At 51.7% G+C, this 27,262-nt stretch overlaps 1 protein-coding gene across 1 annotated transcript in view; it reads left to right on the top strand.

The window, feature by feature from the left end:
• Nucleotides 1-2,934: 2,934 nt before the first annotated feature.
• The window catches only part of KIAA1755 (KIAA1755 ortholog), a 41,710-nt gene continuing 17,382 nt past the window's right edge, over nt 2,935-27,262 (top strand). Inside the window, exons 1-6 of the mRNA XM_006144126.3 lie at nt 2,935-3,180; nt 12,246-12,443; nt 13,694-15,035; nt 16,774-16,971; nt 25,593-25,716; nt 26,146-26,239. Of these exons, the coding sequence (XP_006144188.1) occupies nt 3,061-3,180; nt 12,246-12,443; nt 13,694-15,035; nt 16,774-16,971; nt 25,593-25,716; nt 26,146-26,239 (2,076 nt within the window). The 5' untranslated portion in view covers nt 2,935-3,060. The remainder of the gene's footprint in view (nt 3,181-12,245; nt 12,444-13,693; nt 15,036-16,773; nt 16,972-25,592; nt 25,717-26,145; nt 26,240-27,262) is intronic.

The following is a 27,262-nucleotide window of genomic DNA, read 5'->3' as shown; positions in this document are numbered from 1 at the left end:
CCCCCTCCTTCTGATGCAATCTAACTTCCTTTTGAGTGACCAACTATTTCTAACATGTGTAGTCTCAGTGGGATCCTGGGTGGATGGTCCAAGTAGAATCTGTCTTTTAAGTATCTAAATTTAGCAAAGCAGAAACAGTGCTTGGTATTCATTCAGGTGGTGTAGCAAGGTGATTAAAAATATAATTTAACAGGCCAGCTGGTGATTTGGTGAAGGCAGCTGGATCCCACACAGCCAACTTCGCACTTCAAGTCCTGGACGTGGAGGCTTGTAAAATATACTGAGCATGTGTGTGCGTGCCCAAAATCCCGAGGGGAATGAAGGAGAAGGAATTACAACATGGTCATTCCCCTGAAAGGCGATTTGTCAGTTTCCTGCTCTCTCTCTCCTACCACCGCCCGTCAGTGCACATGCCCTATAACAAACAAACAAACATTTTTTTCTAGCATTGGATTGACGTTTCTAATTATGCAGTCCACAGTTTACTAGCTCTCTGACTTCGGGTAACCTATGTAATCTCTAAAATGCAGCTTTCCGTCTGTAAAATGAGGACAGTAATAGAATCAACCTCCTAACTGTTAAACACTTAGGAAAGGATCTGGCATCTAGAAAATTCTACTTTGTTGTATTTGTTTGTTTTGTTGTTATCCCATCAATCTTCAAGATTTTCCAATTCACTCCTGCTAATGAGACCACCAGAGCATCCTACTTGTTCCTGTGTTTTCCAGAAGATGGGCCCCCAGGCTCCTCACTGATTCCGTGAGCACTCAATACCTTGCCAATCCATTCTTCCTCTGCTTAACTAACGCAGAATCAGTTTCTGATGCCTGCAACCCCAGGGTACTGGCTGTTGGGTCAATTCTGTCTCATTACAACCTGAGACGACTCTAAACCCTCCAGACTATGCCCTCCCCCCCGCCACCCCCGCCCCCGCCCAAGTTCCAGCAGAATTCTGCACCTAGCATTAACAAGTCTGTTCCCTCCTAAATTCACTCTGGAGTAGGGGTACCAAAACTATCTCCTGCAGGTTAAAGAGGCTTATTCAATTGCTTAATAGACCCTAGCACGGAGATCCTCTGAGCTGTGTATTATAGTGGATCTATTGGGGGATTATTAGTTCCAAATCAATGATGAGCAAAGGTCCAGGAATACAAAGGAATTTGGCCAAAGTTACATGGGTGGTGTGGCTCCTAGCTCAGGTTCCCTCTGCCAAAAGACTGATTAACCTATGTAGGGTGGGAGATGGGTTACCAGTAAGGCTTGGGCTTTGAACTCAAATCCTTAACACAACAATCATTCTTTTTTAGTTCTTCACTTACTCTCAATTTCATTAAGCTTAAAAATACCTCAAAGCCTTTACATATGCTCTTCCCTCTGCTAGGAACTCTGTCCTTAGCCTCCCAAAAGAGGAATTCTCATCCCCTTCCTAACGCACTAACTGTAAGGGAATTCCCCTTCAATTCCCAATGCCAGCATCTGCCCGCAGTTACTGCACTCCGGTATTATTTTCCCTAGTTATCATTCTCTTGTCTGTCTTCCCCACCAGATTGTGCGTTACCCAAGGGCAAGGACTGTCTTGTTCTGGCTGAGTGCTTTGTACAATGTTTCATGAAGGAAAAGCTGAATCCCTGAGTCACCCGACCAGCATCTCTTTAGTCATCCTCTTAGTCCATTCAAGCTGCTATAATAGCATAGCTCAGACTGCAGGCTGATAAACAACAGAAATTCATTTCTCACAGTTCTGGAGTCTGGGCAGTCCACGGTCAGGGCACTGGCAGATTCAGTGTTGGTGGGGACTCTCTTTCTTGTTCTTAGATGGTTGTCTTTTCACTGTGTCCTCACAGGGCAGAAGGGACAAGGGGTCTCTGTGTATCTTTTATTAAAACACTAATCTCATTCATGAGGGCTCTATCTCCATGACCCTGTAACCTCCCAAGGGCCCCACCTCCCAATACCACCACCTTGGGGGTGAGGATTTCAATGCAGGACACAAACATCAGAGAATAGCATGCATCTAGCCTGCCTGGTGAGGACCTGCATTCATAAATGGCCCTCCTGGCTCTATCCTCCCATGCTGGAAGGGGCAGGACAGCTCCCTGGGGCCTCTTCCATAAAGAAACTAACCCTATTCAGGGGGATCTCCCCCCAAACTCCGCCCCCTACCTACTCATCTCCCAAAGGCCCCACCTCCTAACACCATCACCTTGGGGACTGGGTTTCAATGTACACAGTAGGGTGTGGGGGTGGGGAGGGCAGATTTTCAGACCATAGCGGTCATCTAGTTTCTCAGCCTCCCTCCACAGCTGAGGTCCAGTGGGAACAATGGCTTGGACAAAGCTACCCAGTCAGTCGCTATCTGAGAAACAATAACAGAACTGCTAACAGCCACCATCAGCTCACGGCCCTGAACTGTGCTGTCAAGACGCGAAGTAACGCCGAAGAATTTACAGGGAAAGGGTGTTAGGGCAGACAATTACTCCTGGCCACCGAGTCTAGGACGCAGGTGTATCGTCGTCGTCATCGCACCCGTTTCACAGATGGAGAAACAGAGGCCTAAGAAGCGTCTGTGACTATCTGGGAAGTGGGCGAGGAGACTCGAACCCAGCTCTGACTCTTCTTAGGTGCTAACCCTGGGGGCGAGGGCGAGGCTAGCAGCCTTGCTCTGCCCGTCTCACTAAGAGGGTTGCAGGGACAGGGCTGAGAGAAGAGAGAGAGGCGGTACGAAAGCTCTCGGCTCTCCAGTTCCTTCTGGCAGCCGGTGTGACCTGGAGGCGGGCGGGGTGCCTGGTTCTCATCACTCGCCGAGACCGGCGGCGGACGGCGGGTGCGGGCGCCGGCACAAAGGGCCGCTGTCCCGCCACCTCGGCCCACGCGGGGAGCGGCGCTGGGCCCGGCAGGGAATCCGGGCAGCCCGCCCCGCCCCGTCCCGCTGGTGGCCCGGACCCGCGCCGCCCGCGACTCTTCTTCGGTCTTGGCCGTCTCCAGTCCCGACCTCTGTCGGTCTTTCTGGCATCTTCTCTGTCTCTGTCTCTCTCCCTGTCTCCCCAGTCGCTCTCGGAGATGAGGGCGGGCCGGCGCGGTTCGCTGCAAGGCGAGCGCGGGCAGGGGATTGCACTGGACAGCGTTATCCGCGGACCTATAGACCGGGCGCCCAGGCATGGATCAGCGCCCGTCACCATGGTAACGCCTGCAGGGTGTGTCGGGGTCAGAGCCCAATCTTTTGTGCTGAGCTGACCCTCAGAACCTTGCCCGGGGGGTTTGTGTTTAACTGCCTTGCCCCAAGCAGGAGTAAGGGGTGCACGGAGCCCCCCACCCTCTTGGCCTCTTCTCGGTGTGTGAAGTGACCGCAGTAAGATTGGACAAATCTGAGCTGCCCCAGCTCAGCACAGATCTGAGCTCGGATCCTAGCTCTTGGACAATGAAAGAAACTTGGGGTGGTTTTGCAGTTTAGTTTTGAGGCTGATGGTCAGACAGTACTTCGGGCCGAGGTTTGAGTGGGATGAGGGTTAAGGTTTTCTTCAGCCCAGCCTGAAAGTGCAGGGCAATGCGAGTCAGGGGACAGAGTAGGGAGGAGAAAATTGCTTACCAAAACCTAGAATGATTTTGTTATTTTAGACTTGGTGCTGGAAGTAAGATATGCAGGTTGTCCTGGTGTGGGGAGCTCCCATGAGAATTGGGCGGGAGTTGTCTGGGGAAGAGGGAGGCCACACACTCCCCATCTTGACTTTGTGGACTGGCACCTTAAGAATGTTGGAATGCTCTGGGAGAGTTGTGTGAGTGTGTGAATGTGTGTGTATGTGTGCATGTGCATTTGTGCCATTATCTGTGAATAGGGAATGAGAGAAAAGTCTGATTGCTGGGAATCCCAGCCCAGCTCTAGGAAGGCCCCGGGCACCTGGGCAGATTCACAGGAGCCGTGTGGACAGGCCAGGGCTTTATTTCCTTGACTATGTAGAATTCGTGTGGGTATTCACTCCTGTACATGTCCATATGCAGAATTTTGAATTCATACACTCACACATATGCATACACGTGAAACACAATGAAACACACTCCCACTGACCCACGGCTGGACACACATGCCCTCTCATGCACACAGGCCTTGTCCACCTGCTCTCCCATGTTACTAAGACATGGGCATACACCCACATGCACACATGGACAGAGTGCAAAGCCACACGTCTAAGCCACTCGCAGCATGACAGGTGCACACACATTTCTCTTGGGGTGATTGGAAAATATCACCTTAAGGTGGTTCTTTGCCTCTCCCTGAAGGCAAGGCTCTGTGCTAGGTGATTTGCACGTGGGAATTTGTGTAACTTAAACCAACTCTCCAGAGTAGGCCTGTTGGTATTTCTGGTCAGCAGGTCATCTCGCTGGAAAGTGTGGTTAGGACAGCCTGAATTCTGAGCCTGTGCTCAGCTGCCTCGACCAACCCAGAGCCATAGCCTGCACCACGTGGTGTCTGCCAAACCTCCTGGTGTCATACCTTAGCCCAGTTATTAGTTTTAGACTCCAGAAACCCCTCATGGAACCCCAGGCCCTCCGATCAGGGGCAGGCACTAGGCTGCCCTTCTCAAAGACTGAGTAGCTCTTTCCTGAATGAGAACAATGAGATGTTCCTCCTTTCTCTGTCTTTAAATATTAAAGGTTGTCCCCAGGCCACCTCTCTGGCATCACCTCTGTGCCAGCCACTCTGACTTGGGTGTAGAGCCTCTTACGGTTCCTGTTCTCTCCTGTCTCAGGGCCTTTGCATGTGTTGTTTTTTTTACTGGATGGAATTACTTTGACTTGACCAATTCCTATTTATCCTATAAAACTCTACCCAAATGTCGCCTCCTCGGGAAAGCTTCCTGGACTTCTCTGACTCTCACTGTGACATGTCATAGACCCCCCTTTAGGATATGTACATTGGAGCTGTAATTTGTGTGAGAGGATGTGATTAACAGCGCTCTAGGGTCTGGGGACAGCCCACTGTCAGAGAATCTTTCAGGAGGGGGGATTAAGTTTTATCCAGTCCCATTCTTCCCAAATTTCAGTATCATTGGAACAACTTTTACAGAGCTACTTATTGGATACAGTTATAAGGAAATAGTAAGATCTATTATTTATTATTTATTCGGTAGTTTTCTTTACTTTTTTTTACTTGGTAAACTTAAAAATATATTTAAATGGGACGTTTTATAACCCAACCATGAAAAATCAGTATCTATTATGATAAATAGAAAGTAACTGTAAAAATAAATACAATGAAGGCAAATCTGTCAGTAAGTTCTGGCTGGATGAAGTTGATGTGAATAATTCTAAGCCTGAGGACAACTGGGAGAGAACTAGTATAACTTTCTTGCTATGGTTTCAAGGCCTCCTGGAACTGTCTTGTGGACCATCTGTAATTGCTTCCCACACTGAGAAAGACTGGTGGAGTCCAGTTTGATTCATTCAAAATGACCGGAGTGCCTACTGCCCGATGGTCCCCCACTCTAGCTCCTACTGTGTGCCAGGCCCTGTGTGAGAGACCTGGTCTGCACCTTGGGGATTTGCAGCCCATGGCAAAGGCAGGCCTATCCCCGGAGAGTCCTGGCCTGTACGGTGGGTGGTGTGAGTCAGTCTTTCTGCCTAGAAGCCCAAGTGTCATCCAAGACTAAAGGGAAGAGATGCAGGTTGAATGGGGCTCTGAAAGATGGGCAGGAGGGGACACAGGTGACAGACATGGTGATGTGTGTGCAGATGGTGCTTGCCAGTGGGTTCCAGGGGAGACTTTAGATGGTACTTAGATGAACATTTTTTAGATTTTAGTTTTCATTGTATTAAGCATTTGGAAGTGAGTTGAACAATGCAAACACATGATAATAAAAAATAAATGGTCAACAGAATGTTAAGTAATAATTAGTAATAAATATAAATGAAAAACAAAATAAGATATGTGAGCATGGCAAGGCAACCCTAAGAATGGGGCACATGGATGATTGAAAAGCCCTGCGCTGTGGCACTAAGTGTGTTTAGGAGCAGCAGGAAGGATAAGCTGGGAGCTGATTGGCCCCAGGTCAATGATTGCTAAGACAATAGGGAGCCACCTGAGGTTGTTGAGCAGTGGAAGGTCACAGTTGGATCTGTATGTTAGAAAAGCCAGTGCGAGGGACCAGCAGTTAGCGTAATGGCTATCTCACCAGACTCCCATGTAGTCGACTGCGGTTGAGTCCCAGACCTGGTGGCTTAAACTTACACCAGGTGTGTGTGCGTGCATGCCCAAGATCCTGAGAGGACAATGGAGGAGAAGGCTATCCCCCCTAGGGGATAATCCCCCCTGGGGGGTGATTTCTCACTTTCTGTCTGTCTTTCTCTGTCTTTCTGGCGAATGCATGTGCAAAAGAAGAAAGAAAAGAAAAGCCACTGTGAGAGCCAGACAGTTGTCACATTCTGGATTCAGGTGGGAAGGTCCCAGGTCCGTGTTCTGGTGCCTCCCTGTGTGTGCCAGGGGCACACACACGCACACGTATCCATGGCCTGGGCTGGCTGAATCTGAGGGTGTTTCATAGCATGAAGATCCTGTAGGGGGAACCTTTCTCTTTCTCTCTCAGAGGAAGGATATGGAAGGAAGGAGGGAAGAGAAAAGGAAAGATAAAAAGGCAACAAAGAAAGAAAGAGCATTTTGGTAGCCAAAGGGGAGCCTGGCCTGCTGGTAGGAAGCCCGGGGAAGAGGTAGCAGATTCATAGACCCACTCTACCATGCATTAGTAATAGAGCCTTGGGCTCAGTTTCTTAAACTATAAAATGGAAACAAAAAATACCTAGCCCACAGCATTACTGGGACAGTAGGATAAAAGAATGCATGCAAAGTGCTTCCCACAGGGCTTGACTTGCTCGGTAAGAAGCCGCTGTTCTGTGATTTGGGTGGGAGATGGCAAGCCTCGGAGTGGATTCAATGGAGGGAGAGGCAGGCACAGGCACTAAGCTAAGACTCCAGAGGTGAAGAGACTTGCTCAAGGTCATCCATTTGCGAGACAGACAGCGGGACTTGAACGTTGGTCTCTGACGCCCACTTGTTTCTCAGTTCACTGAATCTGGGTTGTTTTTCCAGTTTCTGAAAGATTTTTTTAATAAGGAGCCAATGCTGGCTCATTCCTCCACCCACACAAAAATAAAAAGGACTTAAAGCAGAAGTTTTAGTTGGATGTGAGCATGGACGTCCTGGCAGCCAAAACAACAGAATGCTGGATTTCAGAATCTGCAGCCTGGAAAAGTTCAAGAGGAATGTCCCAGGTAGAGGAGCCCGAAGGCTGCAACCTGACACCCGCTGGGTTGTATCTGGTTCCTGGATGTGCTTGGTTTGGACAATGTTTACAAAACTGGGAGGTTTCACTAAAACATCAGAAGATTAGGCAATGTTGGGCCAGGGCAACACTCAGCCGAGGAGATGCTGATGAGATGGGGTGTATGTGCCAAGCCCCACTACTCCCTATTGCTTCCCTGATGCTGAGGCTGTCAGGGACTGCTCACCACAGAGCTGGAGGGGTCGCTTTCTCACACTGGGCCCTCTTCTGTCTTCGTATCTTTTCTTTTAATCCTTCCTGAGAATGAACTGAACCCATTTAGAAACCACACTCCAGCTCCAAATCGTCCTGAATCAAATTCTAGCATCTCTCTGCCAGAAGGGCCCTTGAAGATAGATACATATGCCCAATGCTTCCCTTTTACAGAGGTGGAAGCTGAGCCAGGTCACCTGGAGAGTCTTGGGCAGAATCTCACCCTCCCCAGGTATTTCTGCCACAGAGCAGAGCAGAGATTGAAGACAGCCCAAGGGCCCTGCCCACCTCGCTTTTCTCTGTCCTCTCTCCTCCCGATGAGGAGGGAGAAGCTGGCAGTGCTAAGTGATACAAACATCTCTCTCTCTGCCTGTTGGAGTAAGTGCGTGACTCTGGGCCTTTAAGAAAAGTTCAGCTCATATCTCAAAAGACCCAGCTAACAACATCTGGTGAGACCATTTAAAAAGGAGCTAGCCTTAAATATACACACACTTGCACTGTTATTTTTTTTCCCTCCCGATTATAAAATCTGTACAAGCTGGTTAGGGAACTTTTGGAGAATCCAGCAAACTGTAAAGACAATCAAAAGGCTGCCCTCGGAGGAGGCTCCTGCCCTCATGGCCCTTAGGTGTAACTGCAGTTAACACGTAACGTTTACTTGGACCGTCTAGGCTCACACATGTTTTCACACATACTGTAGATCATACTGTATGGAAATTTTCTCTTTAAATGTTATGATAGTCAGAGGAGCGTTTCCAGGTGGGGGACTTGGCTGGGAGGAGGCCTGTTTCTGGGGAGGTGGAACTCTTTCGCATAGTGATCTGGGAAATAGTTACAGGGATCCTTATGTAGGTAAAAAATGCATCAACATGAACATTTTCTATTTGTTTATTTTACTTGATAAAAATAATGTGTAAGATTACAATAAAAATAGAGGCTCAGACCAGCCCGTGGCATGGTGGTTGAGATATATGGATCCCACATGGTCAACTGTGCAGTTCGAGTCCCAGACCTGGTGATTTGAGAAACACGCTGGGTGCATATGCACCCGTGCCCAAAATCTCAAGAAGGGAAATGGAGAAGGGATCGTGGCATGGCCTCTGTGGAGTGATTTCTCATTTTCTGTCTCTCTCTGTCTCTGTCTCTTTCTGGTGAGCACATGCACCTTAATAGCACAATGTAGAAAAAAACACAGAGGCTCATTGCAAAGACACTGAAATAGCAGTAAGTGCACAGACACCACGCTCCCTGCCCAGACAGCACAGCTGAGAGCAGGTCATTTTCCACGTCCCTCGACACTGTACAAGGCAAGGTTCCTGGCTCTGTCCAGAAGGTCATGAGCATCCTATAGAGGTCAGATGCCGCCAGTTCTGCTGGTCCCCTGGCTGGGCTTCTCCTCTGGCTCTGGGTCCTAGGGGAGAGGCTGAGTCTGGCTGGCCTGACCTTCTTCCTTTTTAGTTTCACACCAGCTTGCTCCTGCCGCAGCTCCTGCCAAGGAGTAGTAAAAGGCCCAGTGGCTGTGCTCACTGGGAAGGAATGGAAACATGTCTATTAAGTTTCACAGAAATCATTTGGAGGGGCCTGTGTCTGGCCAACAGCGCGAGGGTTCCTGTGGTTCCAGGCTGGGCTGCCTGGTTGGTTTGGAATGGAGAGGGGCCAGTGTTCTCCCTGCAGCTGCCTGGGTCCCCCTTTACTGTGTACTTCTCCCAAAGCTGGGACTGTTTGTGGGCCCCTGGGGGCAGGCCTGCAGCAGGTAATGAGCTGACCAAAGGCGCGAGTCCTGTCAACCTGGAACGTTCTTCCCTGGCACTGGCTGCCCCATACACGGCAACAGAGTTCAGATTCCTGAGCCAATTTGGGAAAGCCAAGGGCACCCCAGTTTGCCAGCCTCAGAGGTAAACAGCATCCTCAGGCCCCACCTGAAAGAGGGAGGGGAACCAGAAAGGCCACCCTGGAGGGCAGTGGCCACCGGCAGACAAGACACCGGAAGGGGCAGAGAGTGGACTTGGCCAACCCTTGTCTGGAGTGGGTCCCGGCGCTGCCTCTCTCCTCTTCTCTGCAATTTTGAGCAAGGTCAGTCTCAGTTTCTTTCCCTGTAAAGTGGGGTGTTCGTGCTTAGCCTCTAGCAGCGTGGTCTGGGCTAAGCAAGAAGATGTGAGTAGAGGGTTTTGCGCACAGTAAGTGCCCGCAAATGTTATCGTGGGGGTGGTGTAGTGGGTTCAGGAAGGGAGGGTGTGTCCGCACAGAGGCTGGGTGCTGCGCTTCGTCTGACAGGTTGAGTGAAAATAAGTGAAGGAAGAGCGAGAACAGCAGCGGCCGCGCCTTTTACCTTTCCCAGGATGCTCTACATCTGTAATCTCCTTGTATCTCCTGAACAGTCATCTGGACTAGACAGGGTAGGAACTAGAACCCCCACTTGCAGATGGGGAAACTGAGGTGCATTGAGGCAGATAGTTGGGCCAACCCCATGGCCTCGTGTTAAGGAAGCTGGATCTCGCATAGCCAATTCTGGTTCAATTTTGGGCCCTGGTGGCCTAAAAAACATGCCGGTACGTGTGTGTCCATGTCCCAAATCCCAACAGGGTGGAGAAATGGAGAAGGGATTGTGGTGTGACCGTGCCCCAGCGAGGGCTACTTTCTCCCTTTTCCTCTCTCTGTCTTTGTCGAGCAACTTGCTCCTCCTCCTCAAACAACAAACAGACAAACAAACACAGAGATAGTTTAGCTCCTTGTTTCCTCAGAGATTAAGATTCAGACTAATTAGGATAGAGGATTTGTCACAGACTGCAAACCAATGACCCGGAGCCACGGAACCATGTAGTTGTCAGGCCTTTTCAGTTCTCCGATCTTCTGTAGACCATCCTTCCAGTGATGTCTTTAATGCCTTTCTCCCTCTCTCGCTCCTTCCTTCCTTTTTTTTTTTTTTAATTACTAAAGGGCCCATGTGCTTGTCATAGAGAGAGAGAGAGACAGAAAACACCCTCCCCCATGGGTTGTGGTCACACTGCAATTCTTTCTCCTCTCTCTTTTTTTTTTTTTTTTTTTTTTGAGAAGTTTTTGCTATAGGGTACGTGTGCTCACCAGACAGAGAGAGACAGAGAGACAGAAAGCGAGAAATCACCCCCCAGGGGGGATGGCCATGCTGCAATCCCTTCTCCTCCATTCTCCTCTTGGGATCTTAGGCATGCACACACACACGCCCGGCGTGAGTTTAAGCCACTGGGTCCGGGACTCGAACCATGGTTGACTACGTGGGCGTCCAGCGACATAGCCATTATGCCAACTGCTGGTCCCTCTTTTTCCTCTTATTTCTCCATCTCATCAGAATTTAGGGACATTCACACGTACCCAGCATATTTTTCGAGCCTCCAGGACTGGGATTTGAACCACAGTCAGCTATGCGGGGTCTGGCTCCTAAGGCACAGGGCTTAACCACTGTGACATACCTCTTTCTTTTTAATAATGGTGTGTGAGAGACAGGGAGAAAAACATGTGTTCCCAGTGTGTTTTCAGGCCATTCAAAGGATTCGAACTCACAGTTTGCCTTGTGGGCTCCAGCACTGCAGTCTGGTGTGCAACAGAGTTCACTACCTGCCTGGGCCTCGAATGCCTTTCTAATGCTTGGCAGTCTCACTTTTGGAAAGAGAGGCCAGGCCATACAACCAGAATTTGAGCCTGGATAGTTTGCATTCTCATAACCAGTATGATGATATAGTCTCCATTTAAAATATAATTATGTAAATTTCTAGAAAGTAAGCACATTTGGAGAAAGTAGTAAGGACTAAGAGAAGAAATGGTAGAGAAGATGCTAAAAATCATGAAAGTGACATGAATCTTTCAGAAACAAAATAAAACAAACTTAGTCCATAATCTGCACATGAGCAAAGAGGCTCAGAAAGGGAAGGGACCTGACCTCCTGGGCTGGGCGTGGGCAGCAGGTCAGAGAAGACCTTCTGGAAGGAGTGAGGACTGTCCTGAGTCTGAAGGAGTTGCCTTCCAGCTCTCTGGCCGAGGAATCTGACTGGACGGTGGGGCCATCACTGAGGTAGGGATGGGGGAGGAGCACGTTTCAGAAGTTGCTGAGTTGGATTTGATGTGCTAATGGTCAGTGTCTGAGGGACATCTGCTAATTGGAGGCCTCTGGGAGGCAGCTGCACACGTGAGTCTGGAGCTCTGGACCTATAGCAATCAGTTATCGCTGTGTAACGAGCCACCCCAAACCTGGTGCTATAAAACAACCATCACTTATCGCTCACACATCTGCATGTGGTCCATGTGAAGGATTCAGGCTGGGCTTCGCTGGTGGCTCTGCTTCAAGCTACAGGTCTGTAGGTCTGCGTGGCAGTCAGGTGGTGGCATTTGAAGGATGCTAACCTCCTCTGCTTTTGACCCTGACCTGAATGCTTCCCCTATTCCTCCATCCCTCCTTAGATCTATAGATGACATTTGAGTAAAGACCTGCAGGAAGTGAGGAAATGAGGAAGAGTATTCTAGGCAGAGAGAAAGCCAGTGCAAAGGCCCTTAGGTGAGATTGTGCCCAGTGTGTTTGAAGAAAAGGAGAGCAGGCTACATGGCTGGAGAGAGAGCGAAGGAGAAGGGGTAGGAGAGGAGGTCAGAGAGTTAGCAGCCATAGTCGCATGGGGCCTGGAAGGTCATGGGAAGTGGCCACTACCCTTATTGTTGCTGCTATTTCTTTGCATCCTTTCCTCCTGTCCCCCACAGGACCCTCCATCCCTGGACACAGCCATCCAGCATGCCCTAGCGGGCCTCTATCCTCCTTTTGAGGCCACAGCACCCACTATCTTGGGCCAGGTGTTCCGGCTCCTAGACTCTGACTTCCAAGGGGACGGGCTGAGCTTCCTCCTGGATTTCCTGATCCCTGCCAAGCGCCTGTGTGAGCAAGTGCGCGAAGCAGCCTGTGTAAGTTGGGAGGGAGGGACACAGGCCCAGGGACAAGCTCTCCCACAGGAGTGGAGGTGAGCCGAGGAGGGAGGCTGGGGTGGGTGCTGTCTCACAGGAAGAACTGAGGCTGTGGATGGTTTTCCAAGTGGCATCATTTGCCTGAGATGATATTAGCCCTTAAACAGGCAGGACGGTCATGTGACCTTCTAGCCTCTGACACCCAGGAGTCAGTTACATTCGCACTTTCACTAGTAGGAAGGCTTGAACAGAGGCGTTGTGGGGTGGGGGGGTCCCCTGGCCCTGAGGAGCCTGACCTGGGGCTGGCACTGTGGGCATTACCAGGCTGCCCCGGCTGAAGTGAAGTAGTGAATGACCCAGAGCGTCCCTGGAGGCCCTGAGACTCACGACTCTCACTTTCTTCCCTGGAGATCCCCCTCAATCCCAGATCTTAGGGACACCACTCCTGAGGCAAAGCAGAGAGAAAAGTGTTTTAGGCAGGACACGCTACAAAGACAGAATCCTCCTTCACTCGGACCATATATACATGTATGTCTTTTTCCCACTTAATCCTCCTGTCAACCCAGTAATACTGACATGTACTTTTAAAGTTTTATTTATTTATCTCTTCCATGAGCAAGAGAGAGAGACAGCACCTCCAAAAGGGTCTCAGTGTCCCTCCCAGCGTCAGCCAGCCCTGCATCATGGGCACACACATGCCCAGTGTACTCAGGGATGTCTTCACACATGAACCCAGAACCTTCCCACGTGGGTCAGCCTTGCAGAGTGTCGCGTTTTACTGACGCAGCACCAGCGAGCCCCACTGATGTGTATCTTTCCTATTGGTAGAGAGGGAAATGGAGGCTCAAAGTAAAACAATTGGCAGTTCACACAGATTAGCCATTTAGACCTTTGTCTAAACTCTGGCTGTTAAACTGGATGGCTGACTTGAGCTGGGATGGGAGAAGTTCTAGATAGATGGGGAGGAGGAGGGCACACTGGCCAGGCAAGACTGTCAAGGGAAAGGTACTTGCTGATTAGTGCCTGGCACTCTAGCCTCCCCTGGGCCAGGGGTAACGAGCATTTTCAAGGTCAGGCAGGGGCTAGGCGGAGGCAAGAGAGGCGCCCCTAACGTGACCCTCGGAGTGTGGCCTTGCTTTGGTCCTTGGTCTCTGGTCCCATCCAAGATTCATTTTGGGAGAGGAAAGGAGGCAGGTCCAAGGGTAGAGTCTCTCAGGATCCGATTCCCTGATGCCACCCTCTCTCCACAGGCCCCCTACTCGCACTGCCTCTTCCTGCACGAAGGCTGGCCGCTCTGTCTGCGGGATGAGGTTGTGGTCCACTTGGCACCCCTCAACCCCCTCTTACTGCGCCAGGGAGACTTCTACCTCCAAGTCGAGCCCCGGGAGGAGCAGTCTGCCTGCATCATGATCACGTGCCTCTCCCTGGACCTCCGCACAGTGAATAAGAAGCCTGTCCCCGAGTCAGCCTATCCTGGACTTTTCACCCAAGAATGGCTGGAGGCCATCAACAATGACTTTGAGGGAAGCCCCCTTCGCAACTGCCTGGTGGCTTCAGAACATGGGGTTGTCCCTGTGCCTTGGACCAAGATAACCAGCCCAGAATTTGTGGATGCCAGACCCCAAGCCATGGATGTCCTCTCCCCAGCTTGTGGGTCCCTTCAACTAGAAGCACTGGATGTGAGCAGCTCTCCAGGGCCACACCAGGCCAGGTCCCCAGGCACCCAGGAGTTTCTTGCCCAGAGCATGGCCGAGGGTAAGGGCAGGACACACAGACACAAGTATCCGGGACTTATCAAGGTAGAGCAGGCCAGGCCTGGGGAGGTGGCCCTCAGAATGAACAGTGTGGCCAGCCAGGACTTGGAGGGAGACTACGTGGCTCTCCTAGACTTTCCCCGAGAGAGCAGAGCAGAGTGTCCCAGGCAGGGGGTGGGGACAGCCAGTGGGTGTACTCCGGGAGCACTAGAGGAGCTCTCTGGGACTGAGGAAATTCCTCTCTCTCAAAGGATGCCGCCTGACCCAGAGGTCAGTGAAGAACCTTCCTTGGAAAAATGGGCAAAGCCAGCCAGCTCAGAGGGGGAGCCCTGCATTTTGGGCTTGAGGAGAAAGACCAACCGTAAAGCCTCCACCCATGACCCAGAATGGCAGCCCCAAGGGCCCTACGTCAATGTCCTTGATAACCCATTGAATGATGCCTGGAGCCTTGGGGCAGGTGTCTCAGAAGAGCCAGCTACCTCTAAGACTGAGGGACCTCTGGGACACCCAGAGACTGTGGGCCAGCTCAGGCCTGGACCAAGACGAGCCTCTTCTCCTCGCCTGTCTCCAGCTTCCCCTGCAGCTCCAGTTTCTAGAACAAAAATGGAGAAGAAGACCAAACAGGGAAACAGGAGGCTTCTCAAGCCCATGGCTTGCTCTAGTCAAAATACCTCCCCTTCTGGGTCTCCTACTCCTGGACTTAAATTCTCCTTCTTGAAAGGGCAGAGACAAACTCCTGGGCCCCCAGAGAAAGCCTCGCTCCAGCATGATGGGCCTTGGAAGGTCCTGTGTTCTCTCTATGCGTCTAAACCCACCCGAGCCAAGTCCGCGGTAAAAGGTAAGGCGTCTCCTTGCACAGGTGGACAGGGCTGAGATCAGGTTCCAGGTGGAGGCTGGTTAATTTCAGAGGTGTGGTACACACTGTAGCACGTTACAGGGCCTCAGCCACATGGGTCTGGAGCTGGGCAAGGGCCTGCGGCTGTGTTGTGAATGCCTGAGCTCACACCCCGCGTTGCCGCAAAGCTGCGTGGCTGTGTGACGCTGGCCGAGTACTTAACCTGTGCGACTCCAGGTCTCCCTATCTGTGCAATGGCGATCTCACCGACTTCACAGAGTTGTCCTAGGAGTTCAAAGCGATGTCAGAAGTAAGGAGCTTAGCACAACGCCTGGCGCATCGTAGGAGATCGACAGTTGTAAGCGAGGGTTATTAGTCACAAGCTGAAAGAGAAACATTTCGTCCTTAGAAAATCCACCTTCTGCTCAACATCCTTTTCTTTGTTGTTGTTTTTCCCCAGCTGGAACAACTCAGACTAGAACGTCTGGCTCAGCTGCTGACTCAGGCCCATTGACTGAGGAAAAGGCTGATTTCCCAGAAGCTTCCAGGACTTGGAGGGAGACTACGTGGCTCTCCTAGACTTTCCCCGAGAGAGCAGAGCAGAGTGTCCCAGGCAGGGGGTGGGGACAGCCAGTGGGTGTACTCCGGGAGCACTAGAGGAGCTCTCTGGGACTGAGGAAATTCCTCTCTCTCAAAGGATGCCGCCTGACCCAGAGGTCAGTGAAGAACCTTCCTTGGAAAAATGGGCAAAGCCAGCCAGCTCAGAGGGGGAGCCCTGCATTTTGGGCTTGAGGAGAAAGACCAACCGTAAAGCCTCCACCCATGACCCAGAATGGCAGCCCCAAGGGCCCTACGTCAATGTCCTTGATAACCCATTGAATGATGCCTGGAGCCTTGGGGCAGGTGTCTCAGAAGAGCCAGCTACCTCTAAGACTGAGGGACCTCTGGGACACCCAGAGACTGTGGGCCAGCTCAGGCCTGGACCAAGACGAGCCTCTTCTCCTCGCCTGTCTCCAGCTTCCCCTGCAGCTCCAGTTTCTAGAACAAAAATGGAGAAGAAGACCAAACAGGGAAACAGGAGGCTTCTCAAGCCCATGGCTTGCTCTAGTCAAAATACCTCCCCTTCTGGGTCTCCTACTCCTGGACTTAAATTCTCCTTCTTGAAAGGGCAGAGACAAACTCCTGGGCCCCCAGAGAAAGCCTCGCTCCAGCATGATGGGCCTTGGAAGGTCCTGTGTTCTCTCTATGCGTCTAAACCCACCCGAGCCAAGTCCGCGGTAAAAGGTAAGGCGTCTCCTTGCACAGGTGGACAGGGCTGAGATCAGGTTCCAGGTGGAGGCTGGTTAATTTCAGAGGTGTGGTACACACTGTAGCACGTTACAGGGCCTCAGCCACATGGGTCTGGAGCTGGGCAAGGGCCTGCGGCTGTGTTGTGAATGCCTGAGCTCACACCCCGCGTTGCCGCAAAGCTGCGTGGCTGTGTGACGCTGGCCGAGTACTTAACCTGTGCGACTCCAGGTCTCCCTATCTGTGCAATGGCGATCTCACCGACTTCACAGAGTTGTCCTAGGAGTTCAAAGCGATGTCAGAAGTAAGGAGCTTAGCACAACGCCTGGCGCATCGTAGGAGATCGACAGTTGTAAGCGAGGGTTATTAGTCACAAGCTGAAAGAGAAACATTTCGTCCTTAGAAAATCCACCTTCTGCTCAACATCCTTTTCTTTGTTGTTGTTTTTCCCCAGCTGGAACAACTCAGACTAGAACGTCTGGCTCAGCTGCTGACTCAGGCCCATTGACTGAGGAAAAGGCTGATTTCCCAGAAGCTTCAGCAGGACCCCCAGAGAGAGGCCCCGCCCTGGATGAGGCGCCCTCAGGGCCTGAGCCCAAGATTGGGGCTGTGGGTGTTGAAGTTTTCCACTCCAGGATAGCGTGCCTGCCAGGTTCTGGGGGGTCAGGGGGAAGGGTGGAAGTGGAGAGGAGGGTGTTGGAGTTGGTGGGGGCACATCCCAGGGCATCCTCAGTGCTGATGGGTGGAAGAGAGGCATCTGCTCATCTGTCCATACGTCTGTCTTCCGTCTGTCTTCCGTCTGTCTGTTCATTCATCTGCCCATTCTCCATATTCTACTGAGGCAGCCACGGTGGATGCCTGAGACGTGGAGAGTGACTTTATTGGAGAATGGTCGGGAGAAGGGGCTGGAGGGCAGAGGACAGGGCAGAGACAGGACCGAGCCAGGCTGGGGCCGGATGGTGGGGGGAGTCTGGAGATCGAGTTACAGCACAGAGCTGGCACCATCTTCAGAGGGCTGGCCTTTTACTTGCCCGGCTTTGCCAGCCATGAACTGCAGGCTGATCCTGGCTCTGTCAGTCACTAAGTGCAGGCGGACCCTGAGTTGGCGTCACAGGGGGAGCCCTTAGCCGGCCCAGCCGAGGACAGTTCAGAGAAGGGCCCCTGTGAGCCATTTACGGCGGTACTTCCAGCCTGGGAGTCCACTGCTGGGGGCGCTGGGGAGGAATCCACGACATCTGACACAGAAGCATTATCACTCCTGCTTAATATTTATTCATCATTCTACCAAATAGTCACAGAGCTCAGCCTTGGCACTGGGGACTCATCTGAGAACAAGTCTAACGTGTTCTGTACTCTCAGGAAACCTGTATCTAGTGGCGAACATTCAACAGGCTGGATGGCAGGTTATTATAAGCCAGTGTTAAGGAAACTGCGATGATGGGCAAGTCCAGGGGGCCGTGCGAGCACAAGTAACCCTGGCCCAAGTGGAGGGCTGGGAGAGGTCCTGGAGGAAGTCATGTAAGGCTCAGTCGTCCAGTGGGCGTTAACCAGGTAAAGGTTGGGAACAGTGTTCCAGACAGAGGGAACAGCGTGTGCCAAGGTCTGGGGGCAGGAGAGACCACAGAGCTTTCTGAGAGTGGGCTGTCCTGCCATTCTGCTTCATCGTGTAGGCTCGTACATCTTCGCAGGACCATGGGCACGGCCCTGTCTTTCTGTAGCTCCTGGAGAGCGTCATCTGTCCTTTTCCCGGTCATCTCTGCCGAAGCTCTTGTTGCTTGTTCCCATATTAATGGTACACATAGAATCTCGTGATCTTCTTAGGGCAGTTATGTCCCCAGGGTTCAGACTTTGTACGTTGAAGGATCCTGCTCTGGGAGAAACGAGACCTTCACCGTAGTTCCGTCTCTAACACCAGCTCCCTGCGTGGCCTCAAAGGAGCCATTTGCCCTCTCTGTGCCTCAGGCCCCTACTTGTGTAAGAGGAGAGGAGGGCAGGTAGGACCTGGCTCACTGTCGCTCCACAATTATTTTTATAATTCCTGTGAGTTACAACATACATCGATGGGCTCCAAGTCCCCCTGCATAGTATACATCCCAAAACATGTGTCAAAGGTGTTCAAAAAGTGTTTGTTGGGTCAGTGAACAGGATCCACATGGATGTGCTTTTGGTTCCTGTTGTTTGAGGAACTTGTCTAGTGATCTCGTCCTTATGTACCAAACTCCTCCTCCCATGGCCAGCCCCATACTCAGTGCTCCCTTCTTGGTTCCAGCGCCAGGACGCCCTCCCCTCCATCACTGCTCCCTCTCTTCCCAGCTCTCCTGCTCCCCCGGTGTTAACAACCTTTCATCTCCCAAGACCTTCGGCCTGTCGATCTAACCTCTCACCCGTAGATCTCGTTTCACCTCTTGAGTCCCGAATGACGCCCCCACTGTCCTGAACGATGACCTCAGAGCTTCTCTCTCCTCTGACCTTCTACGCCTTCCCTGACTTTACACTGATGGCCTTTCTTCTGGTCTCATGGAGTGAGCAGAAGCAGTCGAAAGGAAGTGCCAACTCCTGCCTCCACCTGCACTGCTATGGCATTTGTGCCCACGTGCCAGCATTCTGCTGTGGATCTACCATCTGTGTTCCTTATCTAAGGCTGACCTGGCCACTGGAGCACGTCTCCTCTCTTCCCCAGCTGGGCACCTTTCCTCCTCTCGGTTGGATCATTCCCATCGTCTGAACTAAGCCCTCCCCCCCCACCTTGGCCCCATTCTTCTCTTTTACTTACATCAAAGCTCTGCAGAGGTCTTGTCTGTGCCCCTGCCGTGCACGTTCTGTCCTCTCCCTTCAACAGTTCACTAATCAGAAGTCCTTCTCCTCCTTGACATTGAGACAGGCCTTGTCCAGGTCACCAGTGACTTTCGTGTTCCTGGAGCCAGTAGTCAATTCTCAGTCCTCATTGTCCTTGACCTGTCTGCAGCCTTGGACACAGGCGAGCACCCCTTCTTCTTAAAATGCTTACATCACTTGCCTTTCAGTTCACACTCACCTGGCTTTCCTCCTGCCTCACTAGCCACCCCGTCTCCACCTCCACTGCGGTCTCCTCATCTGCAACGCTTAGTCCTTGGTCCCCTTCTCTGCTCCATCCCTCCCACTTTCTAGCAGGTCTCATCTAGGAAATTGTGCCTTTCTTTCCATTGCTATCTGCATGCTCACAGCCCTGCACCAGATGCTCCAGCTCGGATCCTGCCCATGAACTCTAGGCCCTTCCAACCGTCTCCTCGATGTCCCTCAGTTGCCTCGCAGGCTCCTCTGACTTCACACATCCAAATGTGGACCCCTGATCTCATACCGCTCCACACTTTCCAGTCTTCTCATCCTTCCTCATGACGGTGAGAGAAGGCAGCTCCCTCCTTGATTGCTCTGTCTCCTGTAACCCACATTTGATGTCGATGCCTCCTGCCAGCTCACCCATCACATCACACCCAGAATCTGATAGTTCCCACCACCCAGGCTCAAACCAATACTATCTCTTGCATACTGAAGCTGTCTCCTCCGTGGTCTGTCTGCCTCTCCCTTGCCTCCATCAGGGTTTCCTTATAGCCCAAACATTCCCCACAGTCCCCACAGTCCCCACAGTCTGTGCTCCAAGGCCAGACGCTGCCCCCGGGGCAGTCCTGGGAAGTAGGCATCCCGGTTCCCCTCTCCAGATCTTTTCCTCACCTTCTCCTGGCCTCAGTACCATAGCGCCCCCAGCTTTCCATAACCATCTGTCCTTAGGGACGAAACTGCCAGCTCTAAGGTGTGAGTGACTGCTCCCACGCCGGGCTGGGCTTGTGTTCTAGCAGGCCCTCGTTGTCTACGGTGGCTATAACAAATTAGCACCAAGCGGCTCAAACAACACGTTTATTATCTCATGGTTCTGCAGTTAGAGATCTGACATGGGTCTCAGGTCTCACTGGGCTAAAATAGAGGGTTGTTCTTTCCTGGAGGTTTCAGGGTATTGTGCATCTCCTGCCTTTTCTGGCTCCCAGAGGCTGTCTTTAGTCCGTGGCTCTGGACGCTCTCCTCCATCTTTGGAGCCAGCAAGCTGCATCTCTCAGGCCCTTCACCATCTCCTCACCTCGTTCTGACCAGAGCCAGGGAGAGTTCTCTGCCTGAAAAAATTCACAGGATTAGATTGGATAATCCAGGATAGCCTCCCCATCTCCAGGTCCTACCCTACCACCCATATCTGCATATGACAAGATTCAGGGACCAGCAGGTGGCACAGTGGTTAAGGTACTAGACTCACACATGGCCAACCATGGTTCGAGTCCTGGACCCAGGGCTTGAAACTCATGCTGGGGGCATGCGCGTGCATGCTAAAGATCCCAGGAGGAGATCATAGGGGAAGGGACTGTGGCATGGCTATCCCTCCTGGGGAGTGAGTTCTTACTCTCTGTCTCTCTGGCTAGAGCTTGCACTCTACAGCAAAAATCACTCTTTAAAAAAGGAAAGAAAAAAGAAAGAAGATTCAGAACCTGAATCTTCTCGGGTTCTTCAGACTGGGGCATGAACATCTTGGGGGCCATTACTCTGCCTTCCGTGGGCACAAAGCCTTTCAGGAGGGTTTCTCAGTCTTTCTACCAAAAATCCATGCTGTAGGAGAGAGCGAATAGGGGTCAGGGCTGGGGACTTCACCTGAACTCTCAGTTTCTCTGTACTTATCTTTTTTTTTGGAGAGTTTTTGCTATAGGGCACGTGCGCTCATCAGAAAGAAAGAGAGAGACAGAGAGACAGAAACCGAGAAATCACCCCCCAGAGGGGATGGCCATGCCCCAATCCCTTCTCCTCCATTTTCCTCTCAGGATCTTGGACACACACGGACATGCATCCAGTGTGAGTTTAAGCCACCGGGTCTGGGACTTGAACTGCAGTCGACTACATGGGAGTCCAGTGACATAGCCATTACACCAACTGCTGGTCCCACTCTATACTTATCTTTGAAGTCTTTTGTGTCTTCCAAACTTCTGTATATTTCTCATTCTGATTAAGAATGCATTCACACTTGCTTGGATATAAAAAATGCTTTACATTGCTGGCAAATTAAATGACTCTTACCTCTTATTGCCCCCCCTTGGAGTGACTGCTGTTGCTGGCAGGTACATGCTTTTCAGCAGCTTTGAGAAACCTGTATCTACTCCCACCACTCTGCCTGCCATCCCCATCATTCCCACCTGAGACTTACATCAGTGTGTACAACCGGTTTCAAGCCAGGGCTCTGAGGCGCTGGTGATAATGTTTCTGGTGCCAGCTGTCAGGTGAAGGCGAAGTTTGAGCAGAGGAGTTTCTTTGACCTCGCCGAAAGCAAATCATGTAGACAGCCACCTGCCACTGCAGTGAGCTCGGCTGTGTGCAGAGTCCTGATGAAGGCAGAGTTCGGAGGGAACGGGACACATGAGCTGATCGTGGGATTGCTGTGTCCTGGTGTGGAATGGCTGGGTGCTGGAACCTTCAAGTGTGGTCTGGTAACCCTTCACATCAGCCTCACCTTGGAGCTAGGGAGAGAGAGATGCAGAACCTCAGGCCTGCTAAAACAGACTGTGTGTTCCAGGCAGATCTCCAGGTCCCTGGAAGTTGGGAGGCATTGCTCCAACCCTCCAGTCCTCAGTCCACCGCAGACGTTGGTGACCTCACCCAGTCTTGTGCTGAGGCCGGGTTCCAGTGGAATGCAACCCAGAGGACACCCACGGAGTTCTGAGTCTTGCAGGAGCTGATAGAGGCCTGTGTTTGCTATGGCAACCTGGGGATAGGGAAGGGCTTCTAGAAGAATAGGGAGTAAGGGGACCAGCAGTTAGCATAATGGCTATGTCGCTGGACTCCTACATAGTCGACCAAGGTTCGTGTCCCGGACCCGGTGGCTTAAAACTCATGCCAGGTGCGTGTCCGTGCATGCCCAAGATCCTGAGAGGAGAATGGAGGAGAAGGGATTGCAGCATGGCCATCCCCCCTGGGGGATGATTTCTCGCTTTCTGTCTCTCTGTTTCTCTCTGTCTGTCTGGCGAACGCACGTGCCCTAAAGCAAAAACCTCTCCAAAAAAAAAAAAAAGAGTAAGGAAGTCTTCTTGGAGGAGGCAGCATCTTGGCTGGGTACTGAGAGATGAGGGAGATTGGATGTCACCAGGTTGGAATGGGAGGTAAGTGAGTACTTGGCCAAGGGACAGAGTAAACAAAGTAAGCTGGTCTAGGGCATGACAGGTGGCCCTTTCTGGCCAGGCCACAGGTGATGAGGGGAGGCGTAGTGTACCGGTCTGCATGGGCTGCCACAGCAGAGTACCACAGAGCAGGGGCTTGGCCAGCACACTTGTATTTCCTCCCAGTTCTGGAGGCTGGACGCCCAAGGTCAGGGTGTGGAAAGGCTGGCTTCTCGGAGGCCTGTCTCCTGGGTGTGTAGATGACTGCCTGCCCTCTGTGTCCTCCACAGCCATCTCCTTGTGTCCAGATCTTCTCTTGTCAGGGCCCTGGTTATATTATATTAGGGCCCTCCTTAAAGACTTGGAAGAGGTCACTAATTACCTCCTTAACAACCCTATCTCCAAACGGGAGCATTATTAGGTTACGACTTCAGCACGTGGATTTGGGAGGTGGGAGATGTAACCCCTAACACAGTGTGTGAAACAAGGCTGGAAGAGTGCGCAGGCTAGGGAACTTCAGTGCCAGGCTGGGAAGCTGGCACACTCTCCTCAAGGCCACGAAGAGCCACAGAAGGTGTTAGAGCAGGAGAGTAGTACCATCAGACCTGTGATTGGGCATAGCCCCAGGCTCACAGCAGACAGAAGCTCATCTCTCCATGTGGCCCAGGTCAAAGGGTGAATCAGGCAGGACCCCGATCCCCTAGATAGGGTGGGGACCAAGGCCCACGGGGGCCTGGGAAGCTGTTGCCCTGCTCCATGCCTCCATTTTTTGGCCAGTACAATGGACCTGGGGACATGAGGTGGCATTTTCTCATCTATAGGACTCAATAACCATGATAAGATTTTTGGAGGGACATGTACAAACACCTCCAACTTTGCAAGTTATAACATTTTTTCATGGTTTAATTATTTCACTTAAAAAAAAACCTTCTATTTTATAAAAATGATTTATTTGGGACCAGCAGATGGCATAGTGTTTATGTCACTGAACTACCATATGGCTGACCACAGTTCAAGTCCTGGACCTGGTGGTTTCAAACTCACACCAGGTGCGTGTGTGTGTGCACCCAAAATCCCAAGAGGAGAATGGAGCAGAAGGGATTACCGTGTGGCCATCACCCCTGGGGATAATTTCTCACTTTCTCTCTCTCTGTCTTTCTGACAAGCACACACACCCTATAGCCAAACTCTCAAAAAAAATTAATTTAATTTAACTTATTATTATTATTTAATTTGCTATAGGGCACATGCACTCACCAGAGAGAGACAGACAGAGAGAGAGGGACAGGGAGAAAGCAAGCCACCAGGTCCAGAGCTCAAACAGTGGTCAGCCATGTGTGGTCAGTCCAGAGCTTTAACCTCCACACCACCTGCCGGACTCTCTTTTGTCTTTTTCTTAACTTTTCTTTTTTGATATTTCTTTTCTTTTCTTACCTTTTGTTATGAAATTGTTCAAACATACGGAAACACGGAAGAGTGTCACCGACACCATGGGCCTCTTACCCAAGTTTACTAAAGCTTAACATTTTGGCATCTTTCATCTAGTTTTGAAATTTACAAACAGAAGCCAAGAGTCAAACCCATAACATCAAGGGAATATAAAATTTCCACATATACATGGACGCTTCAAAAAGTTCACGGAAACGTGTCTTATGAAACCATTATGCATGGATTTCTGATTTTTTATTTGCACCAGAAAAAAATTCATCTTTTATGTTTACTTTCCATGAACATTCTGAAGTCCTCTGATATGTGTATGTATCTACACACACCACACAAATAGGTATGTGTGTACATATAGACTTATTGCCAGAGAACACCTGTGCTGGCCAGAGAGACAGGTAGAGAGAGGAAGAAGGCGCTTCCCAAGGGGCACGGCCATGCTGCAGTTTCCTCTCTATTTCTCAGTTCTGTCAGCATTTGGGGTGCACACACATATGCACCCAGTGTGTGTTTCTGTCTTTAAATTTTATTGGTTATTATTCTAATGTTTAAGACTTGCTGTAGGGTACATGTGCTCACCAGAGAGAGAAAGAGAGGGAAAGTGAGAAAGCAAGCCACCAGATCTGGGACTCAAACTGCGGTCGGTCATGTGGGAGTTCAGCGCCTCCACCAGCATGCCACCTGCTGGCCCCTAAGCGTGTTTTTTAAGCCACCTGGGCTAGGGTTGGAACCTCATGGTTGGTCATGTAAGATCTGGCCCTGTAACCACTAGGCTATAGAGCTGGCTCACAAATGTACATTTTAAATTTTAAATAACGTCGAATTCTGAAGAGACGTGGAAACGATTGTTCCAGGTGGTTGGACCTCTGTGCCGGGCAGCGCTTGGGAGGGTGGCTGAGTTTATCTAAGGCTTCACGAGCTGTAAAGGTTGTGCCACGTGGCGGTCATGGCAGGGTCGCCCTGGATGAGATGATTCTGGAGTGCAGGGCTGTGGGGTGTGGGACAGGTGCAGTTTGTAGAGTCCTGGGCCTCCTTTCCTCCTGCTGGACTTTCCCCGCCACGCCCTCCCGGTGCAGATGGGCTGTGCTGACTCCCCGGGCCTAGGCCTCAGGATCCCTGTGGGGAAAGTGGGGCACACAGCTCGGATTCCTGGAACAGGAAGTAGCCTGTGGAGAACCCACGGCCGAAGTGTGCAAGGACCGACAGTGACTGGTGGCCGCAGGCTGCACGCTCACCACAGCGGAGGCTCGGGGCAGAGCAGAGAGGACAAGCGCTGTGATGGCCACCACTCAGCGAGCCCCGCCGTGGGTGCACTGCTTCTCAGGAGCGGTCTCCTCTAAACCTCAGCATAACCAATAAGCTCCGTGTTTTATTAGCTCCGTTTAACAGATGAGGAGACAGCGGAGAAGCACTGACCTGCCCCCAGGCACACGGCCAGCCACTGAGGATGGGGGACTTAGAGCCCTGTCTGTATGACCCCAGAGCTCGTTCGTGATTTGGTCTGGGGTGGGGGGTGAGGCTGCTTCTGCGTGGAGGAGGGATTCAGGGAAGACTTTTCTCAGGGTTTTGAAGGGTAAATAGGAGTTCCGAGTTTACAGGAGGGAAAGGGCATTTCGGGCAAAGGCTCCATCAGCGATCCCCTTGCTCACATGTACCTTTTCTCCTCCAGGTGGTCGGGACAGGGCAGGGCGGCCCCTGCTTCTGGTGTCCACTACAGAGGGAGCCTGGGAGGCCCCGTGGTGCACGGCCCCGGAGGTCACCAAGCTGCTCTCCTACTTGTGCTCGGTCCCCAGGTAAGGGGTGGGGCCCCCTGACGGCTCCATCCCCTCCTTCACCCTCTAGGCCCAGATCCCTGGACCCCACACTGGGTCGAAGTAGAGAAGCTCCGTATCCTTCCATCCAGTCACCAGGGCCTCCCCATAGCAGGCCCTGCCTCAGGGCTTCCAGGCTGCCGGTGGACAAGTCCACAGAGGCTGGTGAGACCTGGGACGCGAAGTCAGAGAGCTGGCGTCACAGCCCCCTCTCGCTGCCACTTCACCTCTCTGTGCCTCAGTTTCCCCCATGGAGGGCTTTCTGGGGAGGGCATTGGAACTCGGGCTTGCAGGATGAAGAGGTCGCCAGTAAATCAAGGCTTCTAGCAGCCAGTTTCCCCTTCCACAAGGTCTTTCCCCGACAGCCCCAGGCCACGCAGCAGGACTGCCAGCTCTGTGTGTCACCCACAGGTCCGAAGATGCAGCCAAGGGGCTGGTGGTCGTGATTGATGCCAGCAAACAGCCCCTGCATCCTGGTCTGGTCCGTGCCCTGCAGGCCACCCAGGTAAGGGGGAGATGGAGCGCCTTGGCTTAGCAAGTCTTGGGAGCCACCCGGGGACTCCCGACTGGAGCCTGAATGACTCAGAACTTGGAACCAGGACCTCCAGGCAGAGACTTTTAGTGGCAGCTAACAGAAAAGCCAGCCCAAACAGGCTTAAAAATGAAAGAAAGTCGTGCATTTATGTAACTAGATGATCCAGGAGTTAAATTTGGCTTCAAGTATGGCTTGATCTAGGGGCTCAAATATTGTCACCAGGACCTGGCTCCTTTCCCAATTTCTGGACCCATTCTCCTGGGAGGGTGCTATTCTTAGCCAGCACCGTTCTCGGTGGCAGCTCTAACTTTGCGTGGTCCTTGTTTCCATCCAGTGGGAAAGAATGAGGGATTATTTTTCTCAGAGGTCTCTGCAAACGTTTCTTTGTGTCTCGTTGGGCCTTGTTGGCTCAGGTGTCCCTCCATCAGGCAGTCCCTGTGGCCAGGGGGATGTGGCACACCGAGTGGAGCATAGAAACCCTGTGATCTAAGAAGGACAGAGGGGGACCAGCAGTTGGCATAATGGCTATGTCGCTGGACTCCCATGTAGTTGACCGTAGTTCGAGTCCCAGACCTGGTGGCTTAAACTCACACTGGCGCGTGTGTGTGTGCGTGCGTGCCCAAGATCCCAAGAGAAAAATGGAGAAGGGATTGTGGTATGGCCATCTCCCCTGGGAGGATGATTTCTCACTTTCTCTCTCTGTCTTTCTGGGGAGCGCACGCACCCTATACCAAAAACCTCTCAAAGAAGAAGGATGGAGGGAAGAGACTCCTAACCAGCCAAATGCAGCAGAGTAAATGGAGGCTTACGTCATGGTCTGGCCTCCTTGCTTTACAGATGGGGAAACTGAGGCCCAGAGGGGCGGGTCATCTAGGAAGGTCTGCAGCACGGCTTGGCCCTGCTGCTCTCCTGACTTCCCATGACTCACTCTCCAAACACATCCCACAGAAACCCCAGGCCTGGGACCTGTAGATGTCATAATGATTATGTCGC

Source organism: Tupaia chinensis, unplaced genomic scaffold (assembly GCF_000334495.1).
Source record: "Tupaia chinensis unplaced genomic scaffold, TupChi_1.0 Scaffold000115_1, whole genome shotgun sequence".
In the NCBI taxonomy this organism is placed as follows: Eukaryota; Metazoa; Chordata; class Mammalia; order Scandentia; family Tupaiidae; genus Tupaia; species Tupaia belangeri.
The sequence above is the reverse complement of the archived record's forward strand: the minus strand, read 5'-3'. Positions and strand labels throughout refer to the sequence as shown.